General features: G+C 47.1%; 1 protein-coding gene across 1 annotated transcript; it reads right to left on the reverse strand.

Annotated features, from left to right (window-relative positions):
• Nucleotides 1-542: 542 nt before the first annotated feature.
• On the reverse strand, nt 543-11536 carry LOC148442103 (oocyte zinc finger protein XlCOF29-like; the record flags this gene model as incomplete). The annotated part of the gene is made up of 6 exons (XM_088464228.1): nt 11497-11536; nt 3294-3446; nt 2324-2515; nt 1343-1421; nt 806-903; nt 543-656 (listed from the first exon to the last, which is right to left on the reverse strand). Coding segments are annotated over exons 2-6 (561 nt in total), but the record flags the coding sequence as incomplete, so codon positions are not given.
• Between the last annotated feature and the right edge of the window lie 863 nt (nt 11537-12399).

The raw sequence follows: 12399 nt of genomic DNA on the forward strand, positions 1-12399 counted from the left end.
TCTATATCTTCTGCCTTCATATCAGTCACATACATCTCTTGTTCTCCCTCTATATCTTCTCCCTTCATATCAGTCACATACGTCTCTTCTTCTCTTTCTATATATTCTGCCTTCATATCAGTCACATACGTTTCTTCTTCTCCCGCTATATGTTCTGCCTTCATATCAGTCACATACGTCTCTTCCTCTCCCTCTATATCTTCTGCCTTCATATCAGTCACATACGTCTCTTCTTCTCCCTCTATATCTTCTGACTTCATATCAGTCACATACGTCTCTTCTTCTCCCTCTATATCTTCTGACTTCATATCAATCACATACGTCTCTTCTCCTTCTATATCTTCTGCCTTCATATCAGTCACATACGTCTCTTCTTCTCCCTCTATATCTTCTGCCTTCATATCAGTCACATACGTTTCTTCTCCCTCTGTATCTTCTGCCTTCATATCAGTCACATACGTCTCTTCTTCTCCCTCTGTATCTTCTGCCTTCATATCAGTCACATACGTTTCTTCTCCTCCCTCTATATCTTCTGCCTTTACATCAGTCACATACATCTCTTCTTCTCCCTCTATATCTTCTGCCTTTATATCAGTCACATACGTCTCTTCTTCTCCCTCTATATCTTCTGCCTTTATATTAGCCAGACTTTCACCCTAAGTATCCCACAAAACAATAAAATAACAGTTTTAGAAATGTCAGATTTCATTAAAATGAAGAATTCTGGTTAATAAGACACACACAGCTTCCTACAGCTCATATAAAGACACTTTGGTATATTGGTGAGACCCTAAATCCCACCTACCTGATACTCCTGTGGGATCCTATGATTCTCCTCTGTACAATCCTGTGAATAAAGCGGATGGGGACATCTCTCTGGGATATTTCTGTTACTGGGTCCATCTATAGGAAACACACAGTGACTGAGGGCCTGATTCAGCTTTGGGAATAAAGTGAGAACACGTAACTGTGAGCCAGGGACAAACCATGTTGCAATGCAAGGGGTGCAAATACATACATTATTTTTCATGTAGGGTAAATACTAGCTGCTTTTGCAAGTAGCCCACACATACTGCACAGCTTTATTTTTACACTGCAATTTAGATGTCAGTTTGGACACCTCCCTCCCAACTCTAAAGCTCTCTGCTCATTATACATCTGCCGCACCTGCAGTGCGGCATGGTTTCACCAAGATTGTCAGTTACATGCTAATTCTCACTCTGTTCCCAAAGCTGAATCAGGCCTTGAGTACATTGTATATATGTGATTATCAGATGATGAGTGTATATAGGGGCCCTCACACCTGCTCTCCCCAGTACAATAAATGACAGTCTCCTCTTACCCAGTGATGTGAGGGGCCGGTGATTCTCTATCATCATGTCCTTGTACAGACCCCTGTGTTCCTCTATATACTCCACCTCCTGCATGGAGACATACAGTGACATCCTGACACCTTATAGGAACGTGACACACACAACGATACAGTCATCACCCAGACACATCCCCTGGTGTTACTGTATAATGTCCCATTCCCAGCAGTCACCTTTCCAGTCATCACCCAGACACATCCCCTGGTGTTACTGTATAATGTCCCATTCCCAGCAGTCACCTCTCCAGTCATTACCCAGACACATCCCCTGGTGTTACTGTATAATGTCCCATTCCCAGCAGTCACCTCTCCAGTCATCACCCAGACACATCCCATAGTGTTACTGTACAATGTTCCATTCCCAGCAGTCACTTCTCCAGTCATGACCCAGACACATCCCCTGGTGTTACTGTACAATGTCCCATTCCCAGCAGTCACCACCCAGACACACCCACTGGTGTTACTGTATAATGTCCCATTCCCAGCAATCACCTCTCCAGTCATCACCCAGACACATCCCCTGGTGTTACTGTATAATGTCCCATTCCCAGCAGTTACCTCTCCGGTCATCACCCAGACACATCCCCTGGTGTTACTGTATAATGTCCCATTCCCAGCAGTCACCTCTCCGGTCATCACCCAGACACAACCCCTGGTGTTACTGTATACTGTCCCATTCCCAGCAGTCACCTCTCCGGTCATCACCTAGACACATCCCCTGGTGTTACTGTATACTGTCCCATTCCCAGCAGTCACCTCTCCGGTCATCACCCAGACACATCCCCTTGTGTTACTGTATAATGTCCCATTCCCAGCAGTCACCTCTCCGGTCATCACCCAGACACATCCCCTGGTGTTACTGTATAATGTCCCATTCCCAGCAGTCACCTCTCCAGTCATCACCCAGACACATCCCCTGGTATTACTGTATAATGTCCCATTCCCAGCAGTCACCTCTCCAGTCAGCAGCTGAATGTTATTGTTGATGAGTTCCAGCATCTTCTGGTCATTGTGTCTCTCATGTATCAGTGAGTGAGGTGGAGGCACCATGATGGGGCTCTGGGCCCTGCTCAGTCCTCCTGACACACGGGGATGGCTGCTGGGAGTCTCATGCTCACCGGATGTCTTCTTCACTACTGTGTAATCCTGTGTATTGGGGGAGACATCAATGAGGAGGTCAATTAAACTCCACCTAAATGGGGCTGGTTATTTAGATGATCACTCTGCATAATATACAAGAAGACTATTTCACTAAAGCAAGTATAACAATCTCCTATATACAAGAAAATATAGAGTATATAGTATCTCATGCAGCTCCAACATATTTGTGTCAGTGACAGAAAGAAAACAACATACTGCGGCCATATAATTCCCAACTCCAGTGAGGACTGTGGGACTGATACTAATATCTGAGACCAGCTCCCTGCTGCTTGCTTAATAATATAGATATAAGTGATGTCACTGTGACACTCCCAGATCCTCTCACCTCCCCAGTCATGTCACTGTATTATTACTATAGATATAAGTGATATCACTGTGACACTATCAGATCCCCTCACCTCCCCAGTCATGTCCCTGTATTATTACTATAGATGTAAGTGATGTCACTGTGACACTCCCAGATCCTCTCACCTCCCCAGTCATGTCTCTGTATTATTACTATAGATATAAGTGATGTCACCGTGACAACCCCAGATCCCCTCACCTCCCCAGTCATGTCCCTGTATTATTACTATAGATATAAGTGATGTCACCGTGACACTCCCAGATCCCCTCACCTCCACAGTCATGTCCCTGTATTATTACTATAGATATAAGTGATGTCACCGTGACACTCCCAGATCCTCTCACCTCCCCAGTCATGTCCCTGTATTATTACTATAGATATAAGTGATGTCACTGTGACACCCCCAGGCCCTCTCACCTCCCCAGTAAGCAGGTAGATGATCTCCAGGGTGAGATGTAAGATCCTCTCAGTCCTGTGACTCTCGTCCTTGTCCATCCTCAGTGAATCAGAGAGAATATAGAATGTGTAATAAAGAGTAATAAAGACTCTGGTTCCTCACAGCAGGACTGTCTAGGAATATATAAAATAAGTATAATAAATATCACAGAGAACACATGTAACACAGTAAGACATCGAACACTGAGTGACCAGTAAGTCTCCCCTTTCCCCCCAGCCATAGAGCCCTGGTCAGTGTCTGTCAGAGGTTCCTGTGACCCAGTCCTATAAGGCTCCTCAGAGGCCGTCACACAACGCTGTACTGTATAAGGTTACACCAATGCTCCTCTCCTGGCCGGGGGTCTTATTCCTCCCAGACACAGATTTGGTGCAATTTGCTCCACGTGAATCTGTTACAAACACATGAATTAGGGATGTTGGGATTTTTTACTTTTGTTTTAAATTTATTCCAGAAACTGAGAGAATCTGTGACTATACTGAGGTCATACAGATAACAGGGGTGTGAGGGGAGAGTACACAGGAAAGCAGAAGGGGTGCAGATATGGGGAGAGGGAAAGTAACGTAGGAATACAGAGCACACAACAAAGGGTGTAACAGCTGTACAGGCCACTCCCCGATTTCAAAGGGCAGAATGCACCCTGCCTCTGTGGCGGCGCCCTGTTGGCAAACCGCTAAAACAACATGCCGGGTGGTGACCCCACCTGCGGACTGCAGTGCCCCTCGGGTGGGAAAAATTGCGGTGCAGTGCTCACCACTGGTGAATATTCACAGAGAAGGGAGAGCTTGGGGGTAGCCTAACTGGGTCCCCAAGAGTGATGAACAGGGGGCGAATCATGCCCCCTTTGCAGGCGAGCGCTCAAGTGCCATACCCCTTGCCGAACCTAGAATGAACACTAATAATACCACATATCAGTGAGTGCTGGAAGCTGTTATTCTCCCTCATATATCACTGTACGCTCCCCTGTTCCCTATATAATAATAATACCACATAGTGTGTGCTGGGAGCTGTGTTATTCCCCCTCATATATCACTGTACAGTCCCCTCTCCCCCTATATAATAATAATACCACATATCAGTGTGTGCTGGGAGCTGTGTTATTCCCCCTCATATATCACTGTACAGTCCCCTCTCCCCTATATAATAATAATAATACCACATATCAGTGTGTGCTGGGAGCTTTGTTATTCCCCCTCTTATATCACTGTACAGTCCCCTCTCCCCTATATAATAATAATACCACATAGTGTGTGCTTGGAGCTGTGTTATTCCCCCTCATATATCACTGTACAGTCCCATCTCTATATAATAATACCACATATCAGTGTGTGCTGGGAGCTGTGTTATTCCTCCTCATATATCACTGTACGGTCCCCTCCCCCTATATAAGAATAATACCACATAGTGTGTGCTGGAAGCTGTAATATTTCCCCTCATATATCACTCTACAGTCCCCTTTCCCCTATATAATAATAATACCATATATCAGTGTATGCTGGGAGCTGTGTTATTCCCCCTCATATATCACTGCACGGTCCCCTCTCCCCTATATAATAAAACCACATATCAGTGTGTGCTGGGAGCTGTGTTATTCCTCCTCATATATCACTGTACGGTCCCCATCCCCTATATAAAAATAATACCATATAGTGTGTGCTGGAAGCTGTAATATTTCCCCTCATATATCACTGTACAGTCCCCTCTCCCCTATATAATAATAATACTACAGATCAGTGTGTGCTGGGAGCTGTGCTATTCCCCCTCATATATCACTGTACGGTCCCCTCCCCCTATATAATAATAATACCACATATCAGTGTGTGCTGGGAGCTGTGCTATTCCCCCTCATATATCACTGTACGGTCCCCTCCCCCTATATAATAATAATACCACATATCAGTGTGTGCTGGGAGCTGTGCTATTCCCCCTCATATATCACTATACGGTCCCCTCTCCCCTATATAATAATAATACCACATAGTGTGTGCTGGGAGCTGTAATATTCCCCCTCATATATCACTATACGGTCCCCTTTCCCCTATATAATAATAATACCACAGATCAGTGTGTGCTGGGAGGTGTGTTATTCCCCCTCATATATCACTGTACAGTCCCCTCCCCCTATATAATAATAATACCACATATCAGTGTGTGCTGGGAGCTGTGCTATTCCCCCTCATATATCACTATACGGTCCCCTCTCCCCTATATAATAATAATACCACACAGTGTGTGCTGGGAGCTGTAATATTCCCCCTCATATATCACTATACGGTCCCCTTTCCCCTATATAATAATAATACCACAGATCAGTGTGTGCTGGGAGCTGTAATATTTCCCCTCATATATCACTCTACGGTCCCCTTTCCCCTATATAATAATAATACCACAGATCAGTGTGTGCTGGGAGCTGATTCAGACCGCTCGCTAGAGGCGTTCGCATGCAGCCGCTCAGCTGCTAATATTTGCATAGGCTGTGAGCGCACGGTAAGACATTAGTATGCTCACTAGGTCTTAGTGTGTGACGGCAGTGCTATCGCAAGACAGTTTAATAACGCCCCCTTTTCCTTCGTAGCACACGTCATCTCCAGGAAGTATATGTAAAATCAGTAACATCTAGTGTCATCGGAGCCACTCGCATCACTTGTGGTTGACCCTACCCCGCCGCAAGCACTGCGAGTGCTTCAGTGTTAAACAAGCCAGGTGACGTGTACAATGACGCAGCCTTGTAATTATGGACACCAAAAAAAAGCCGCTTTGACGCTCAGACACAACTGAGTTCGCACCACCACTCCCCCGTTTTCCTGGATCTTCCCCTGTCACCACCCACAAACGGCACATTCTGTCACTCAAAATAGCGGGCCATCTGTGTATTACAGTGATCGCGCTGAGTGAAAACAATTGTGAGTCCCAGGGACCCCTCACTTTAAAAAATTGGGGTCCTACTTCACAGTTTCTGGGTCCCATCACATATTATGGGGGGTGAGGGCAGGCAACAGTTGGGACAGTGCTGCGGGCAGGTTGCAGTTGGTGTAGAGGGGCTTGAGGGCAAAAAGCAGTTGGGGTAGAGCTGGAGGTATAGGCAGGGAAAAGTTGGGGTAGAGCTGGGGGTAGAGCGAAGTAAGGGCAGGCAGTGCCACGGGTAGGAAGGGGTAAGCGCACACAGCAGTTGTGACAGTGCTAGGGGGCAAGTGTAGAAAGAAGCTTGTGTAGTACTGGTGGGCAAGGATGGAGTAAGGGTAGATAGCAGTTAGGGCGATATAGGGCGTGTGTAGTACTGGTGGGCGAGGATGGAGTAAGGGTAGATAGCAGTTAGGGCGATATAGGGCGTGTGTAGTACTGGAGGGCGAGGATGGAGTAAGGGTAGATAGCAGTTAGGGCGATATAGGGTTTGTGTAGTACTGGTGGGCAATGATGGAGTAAGGGTAGATAGCAGTTAGGGCAGTATAGGGCTTGTGTAGTACTGGTGGGCAAGGATGGAGTAAGGGTAGATAGCAGTTAGGGCAGTATAAGGCGTGTGTAGTACTGGTGGGCAAGGATGGAGTAAGGGTAGATAGCAGTTAGGGCGATATAGGGCGTGTGTAGTACTGGTGGGCAATGATGGAGTAAGGGTAGATACCAGTTAGGGCGATATAGGGCGTGTGTAGTACTGGTGGGCAAGGATGGAGTAAGGGTAGATAGCAGTTAGGGCGATATAGGGCGTGTTTTGCGACCACTGCTTATACTATGTAGTTACATTTTACTTTCACACTTCTGCCAAAGTTTACTTATATGGCAAATTATGAGCTATTATGATTTTAAACACCAACATATTCTAGCAGTGTACCACCAAGCCGCACTCTAAAAACATTTTACTCATGGAGCACTCTATACATAAACATTACACAGGCTACAAGCTGCTAGAACTACAACTCTTCCTGCAGATTCCTAAACACCAGGCTGATGATGTGTTTAATGAGAACAAAGTAAGACTGGCAGGACAAAGGGGTGTAGCTAGGGGTCCAAGTGCCCCTGGCAAAGGAAGGGACTGGCGCCCCCCATATTTTCCCCTACCATTTGTGCCCTGTGATTGGTGTATGTGTGTTTTGCCAGGCCTAACCCTCCCCCTAGTGCCTAAAACTAAGGGCCTGATTCAGAGCCGCTCGCTGTTTGTGAGCGCACGCTCTGAATCAGGGCGAGGAGTGTTTTTTTTTTTTTCTTCCTGTCCACTCGCTAAGCAGTGGGTGCCCACCCACAGGTAGTGCGAGCGGGCAGGTGATGGTCGCGTTTATCGTGACCATCGGCATTGCGAGGAGACCCTAAGGTAGGGTGCCAGCACTCGCAATGCCGAGTGATGTCAGTAGGGCCGCCCACAGTAGGGCCACCTTCGGGAACGCCTCCGTTTGTTCAGCCACCCCCCTACCTGCCTACAAAACGGGGCGAGCTGTCTATCAACATCGACAGACGCCCCGTTTTGCTGCGAGCCCCGGAGCGAGTGAAGGTCTCACTCGCTACGGGGCTCGCACGTGCGCACTGGGGCACCATCGGCCCGCTTGCGAGCGGGTCTGAATCAGGCCCTAAGCCATAACCGTAATACTTACTATTGGGATTCCAGCGTCCCAACAGCTAGGATAATGACTATAACCCGTGAGGGGTGTGTAGAATTCAGACAGGATGGGAAAATGAGGGGAGAGCGGTGGATTTGGAGAAGAGGGGAATCTGGAATATCCTTACTACAATTCACCCTCCACAGACCACATCGCACACAGACCTGCACACACATACACTGGGAGCCTACACAACCTTGTGCACCCTGACACAGGAACTCACTTAAATGCTGTCATGCATGTACACACGTGCATGGACTTATGGGAGATACCAGCTTGGTACCAGAAGAGTATTCTGAGAATATACAGTATTCACCAAAGTGGGCTCACCTGTGATTTTTCACCTCCATTGCAGCCCAGTGTGCAAGGGCAGCAACTATGCTACTACAAACGTGGGCACTAGTTTTTCTCCAAGCAGCCAGCCCATCCTAATGAGATCATCAGCTGGGAGGCGCAGCAGGACTTTCTCAGCCAATAAGAAGCCTCCTGCTCCCAGCAAGTAGGTGCAGCTGCCGCATGGAGGAAGCGGATCAGCGCCCTGTCCTCTGTGGAGTGTTATTTTGCACATCCTGTGTATGTGGGACCGGTTCCGACTGTATCACCTATGTGGCGTCATGCGCGGCTCGGGAGGAGGAGCTTCACTGCAGCGCAGGGAGGGCTTGTAAAGCCTTCCACTGCTAGGCTTATTGAAATTATGCCCGAGACTTAACCGGGCGGGCAGGGGGGCAGCACATGGTGGTGGCCAGGCAGTGGGGGGTTAATGGGCGGAGCCTCAGACAGACTAATTAAAACTAACTACTGTCTCCAGATACTTTCTGTGTGCTTGATGTGAGCCAGCTCAGACGCTAACCTTCCTCGGCTTTGCAAGCCGCGTAAGGTGGAAAGGAGGAGGAGGGGAGAGTCCGGCTGAGATTGGGGAGAGAGAGCTGAGCTCCCTGTAATCACCGCTCTGCGCTCCGCTCCCAGCTCTGCAATGAGTGACCGCGTGCAGACGTTACTCTGAGTCTGACCTGGGACAGGGGGAATGCAGGGTGGAGACGCTGCCTCACTGCTGCTGCTGCTCCCGGGCAGTGGGCGAGGCTTGGCAGTCCCAGGTCGGAGCGTGGTGGGACGGCTGGTGTATGACTGACAGGTCAGACTTAACTGCTGTAGCCAGAGATTGGGAGAGGAGACGCCGCATGGTGGAGACTATTTAATGAGACGCCGACGGCTATTGGTTAAGACGCCGACGGCGTTGATTGACTTCTGCACAGAGCACAGCCCCACACAGCGCCTCCTGCAGGACCCTCACAGTTTTTAAAATCGGGTCCGCAACTTCCTGTAGTGGGTAAATGCGCGCTATAGTGCATATTTTGTGAACACTGCCGATGCAGCAGGGGGGCTGATCATCAGTCCACTGACACACGCTCCAATACGCTCTGCAAGTGGGGGAGTAATGCCCATGGGGGTGAAGTAGTGATATCCCCAATGGGAGTCTACATTTTTTTTTAAATAAAATATTATTATATATTATTTTAATACGTGCAAAGAGTTATATACTGGAACCGCACTGAAAAAATACTGCTGGATTATTTGAATTAATATCTCTTAAATATACCTAAGATAGACTTGATAAATACCACACGTGTCAATGTTCCTAATATGGATCATAAGACCACAGTCAAGACCTGTCACTAGGAAAGTCTATGGTGCTCCCCAGAGTCAATATCTAAACATATGAGCCAAAAAAAGAGAAAAAGGACTCTTGGTGGGGGCACACAATAGGTATAGAGATTAGCAATTAAAAATCAATTTTTATTAAACACAATATAAAAATTAGCAACTGAAAATAATTCAACAAACAAAAAGACATACAATACATGTATACATAATAGTGTTCACTCTAGCTCCGGCGGCAGGCAGGGCGCCGGAGCTAGAGAGGGCAACCTTATGCGCCCGAAAAGGGGGCTTGGTCATGAAAAGGGGGCGTGTCTATAATACGCGCCCCCTTTTCGTCATACTTGGGGGCGTGCCCGGCGCTTACGGACACGCCGGGCAGCCCCCAAGCGCTGCAGAAAGGGAGAATAGATGCCGGGCGCATGCGCCCGGCGTCTATTCTCCGGTGGTGACCGGGACACCGCATTTTTCTCCACCCGCAGGACACTGCGTCCCGCGGGTGAGAACGGCACCCGCAGGCTGTGAGGGCAGGGTGCTTTTTGCCCTCCTCCTGGAGGGCAGGGTGCTTTATGCCCTCCGGGAGGAGGGCAGGGCGCCGCGCCCCGCTAAAACAGCCTAGCGGGAACGCTACATAAATGAAGGGAGATGCACTCTCCACTGTGGATTTGAGAAAAGCCAGGTGAGATGGTAATAGGATAGTATAGGTATATATATATGCGCCTCTCCCCTATATAATAATACCACATATCAGTGTGTGCTGGGAGCTGTGTTATTCCCCCTCATATATCACTGTACAGTCCCCTCTCCCCTATATAATAATACCACATATCAGTGTGTGCTGGGAGCTGTGTTATTCCCCCTCATATATCACTGTACGGTCCCCTCTCCCCTATATAATAATAATACCACATATCAGTGTGTGCTGGGAGCTGTGTTATTCCCCCTCATATATCACTGTACAGTCCCCTCTCCCCTATATAATAATAATACCACATATCAGTGTGTGCTGGAAGCTGTGTTATTCCCCCTCATAGATCACTGTACAGTCCCCTCTCCCCTATATAATAATAATACCACATATCAGTGTGTGCTGGGAGCTGTGTTATTCCCCCTCATATATCACTGTACAGTCCCCTCTCCCCTATATAATAATAATACCACATATCAGTGTGTGCTGGGAGCTGTGTTATTCCCCCTCATATATCACTGTACGATCCCCTCTCCCTATATAATAATACCACATATCAGTGTGTGCTGGGAGCTGTGTTATTCCCCCTCATATATCACTGTACGGTCCCCTCTCCCTATATAATAATAACACCACATATCAGTGTGTACTGGGAGCTGTGTTATTCCCCCTCATATATCACTGTACGGTCCTCTACCCCTATTTAATAATAATATCACATATCAGTGTGTGCTGGGAGCTGTGTTATTCCCCCTAATATATCACTGTACGGTCCCCTCTCCCCTATATAATAATAATAATACACATATCAGTGTGTGCTGGGAGCTGTTATTCCCCCTCATATATCACTGTACAGTCCACTCTCCCCTATATAATAATACCACATATCAGTGTGTGCTGGGAGCTGTGTTATTCCCCCTAATATATCACTGTACAGTCCTCTCTCCCCTATATAATAATAATACCACATATCAGTGTGTGCTGGGAGCTGTGTTATTCCCCCTCATATATCACTGTACGGTCCTCTCTCCCCTATATAATAATAATACCACATATCAGTGTGTGCTGGGAGCTGTGTTATTCCCCCTCATATATCACTGTACAGTCCCCTACCCCTATATAATAATAATATCACATATCAGTGTGTGCTGGGAGCTGTGTTATTCCCCCTCATATATCACTGTACGGTCCCCTCCCCCTATATAATAATAATATAATATATACAGGACACGTTACCTGGCTCCGGCTGTGTCAGGAATGTCTATGACAAAATGGCAGCTAAATCACCTGTGGCCCCGCCCCCTCTGCTCTGTGACTGGAAGATTATAAGAATATGGCCGCCGGTCACCGTACATGAGGACACCATTAGACTATAATGTTGTTACTCTAGTGATGAAGCTGGTTGCTAGTTACAGGACGTCTCTCCTACTATGTGGCGCCTGATTGGATACTCGCTGCTGCCAATCACCGCACTGAGGGGAATGAGAGGAGGGCGGTGACTATGATATGAGGGGCGGGGCAGGTAGTAGCCATAGCTACACGGGAGATATAGAGGGGCGTGGTTATGTATTGGGGGCGTTTTTTCTATTACAGGAAGAGGCAGAGAGCGGCTGGGAGCAGGTAATGGTATTTATTATTATTATTATTATTATACAGGGGGAGCAGACTGTGGTGTCCTGTTATTATTATTATAAAGGGGTAGCAGTCTGTGGTGTCCTGTTATTATTATACAGGAGGAGCAGCCTGTGGTGTCATGTTATTATCATTATAAAGGAGGAGCAGCCTGTGGTGTCCTGTTATTATTATTATACAGGAGGAGCAGCCTCTGGTGTCATGTTATTATCATTATACAGGAGGAGCAGACTATGGTGTCCTGTTATTATTATACAAGAGGAGCAGCCTGTGGTGTCATGTTATTATCATTATACAGGAGGAGCAGCATTTGGTGTCCTGTTATTATTATTATTATTATTATACAGGAGGAGCAGCATGTGGTGTCCTGTTTTTATTATTATAAAGGGGTAGCAGTCTGTGGTGTCCTGTTATTATTATACAGGTGGAGCAGCCTGTGGTGTCCTGTTATTATTATACAGGAGGAGCAGCCTGTGGTGTCCTGTTGTTATTATTATTATTATACAG

Source organism: Taudactylus pleione, unplaced genomic scaffold (genome assembly GCF_031769625.1).
Source record: "Taudactylus pleione unplaced genomic scaffold, aTauple2 ptg001616l, whole genome shotgun sequence".
NCBI lineage: Eukaryota > Metazoa > Chordata > Amphibia > Anura > Myobatrachidae > Taudactylus > Taudactylus pleione.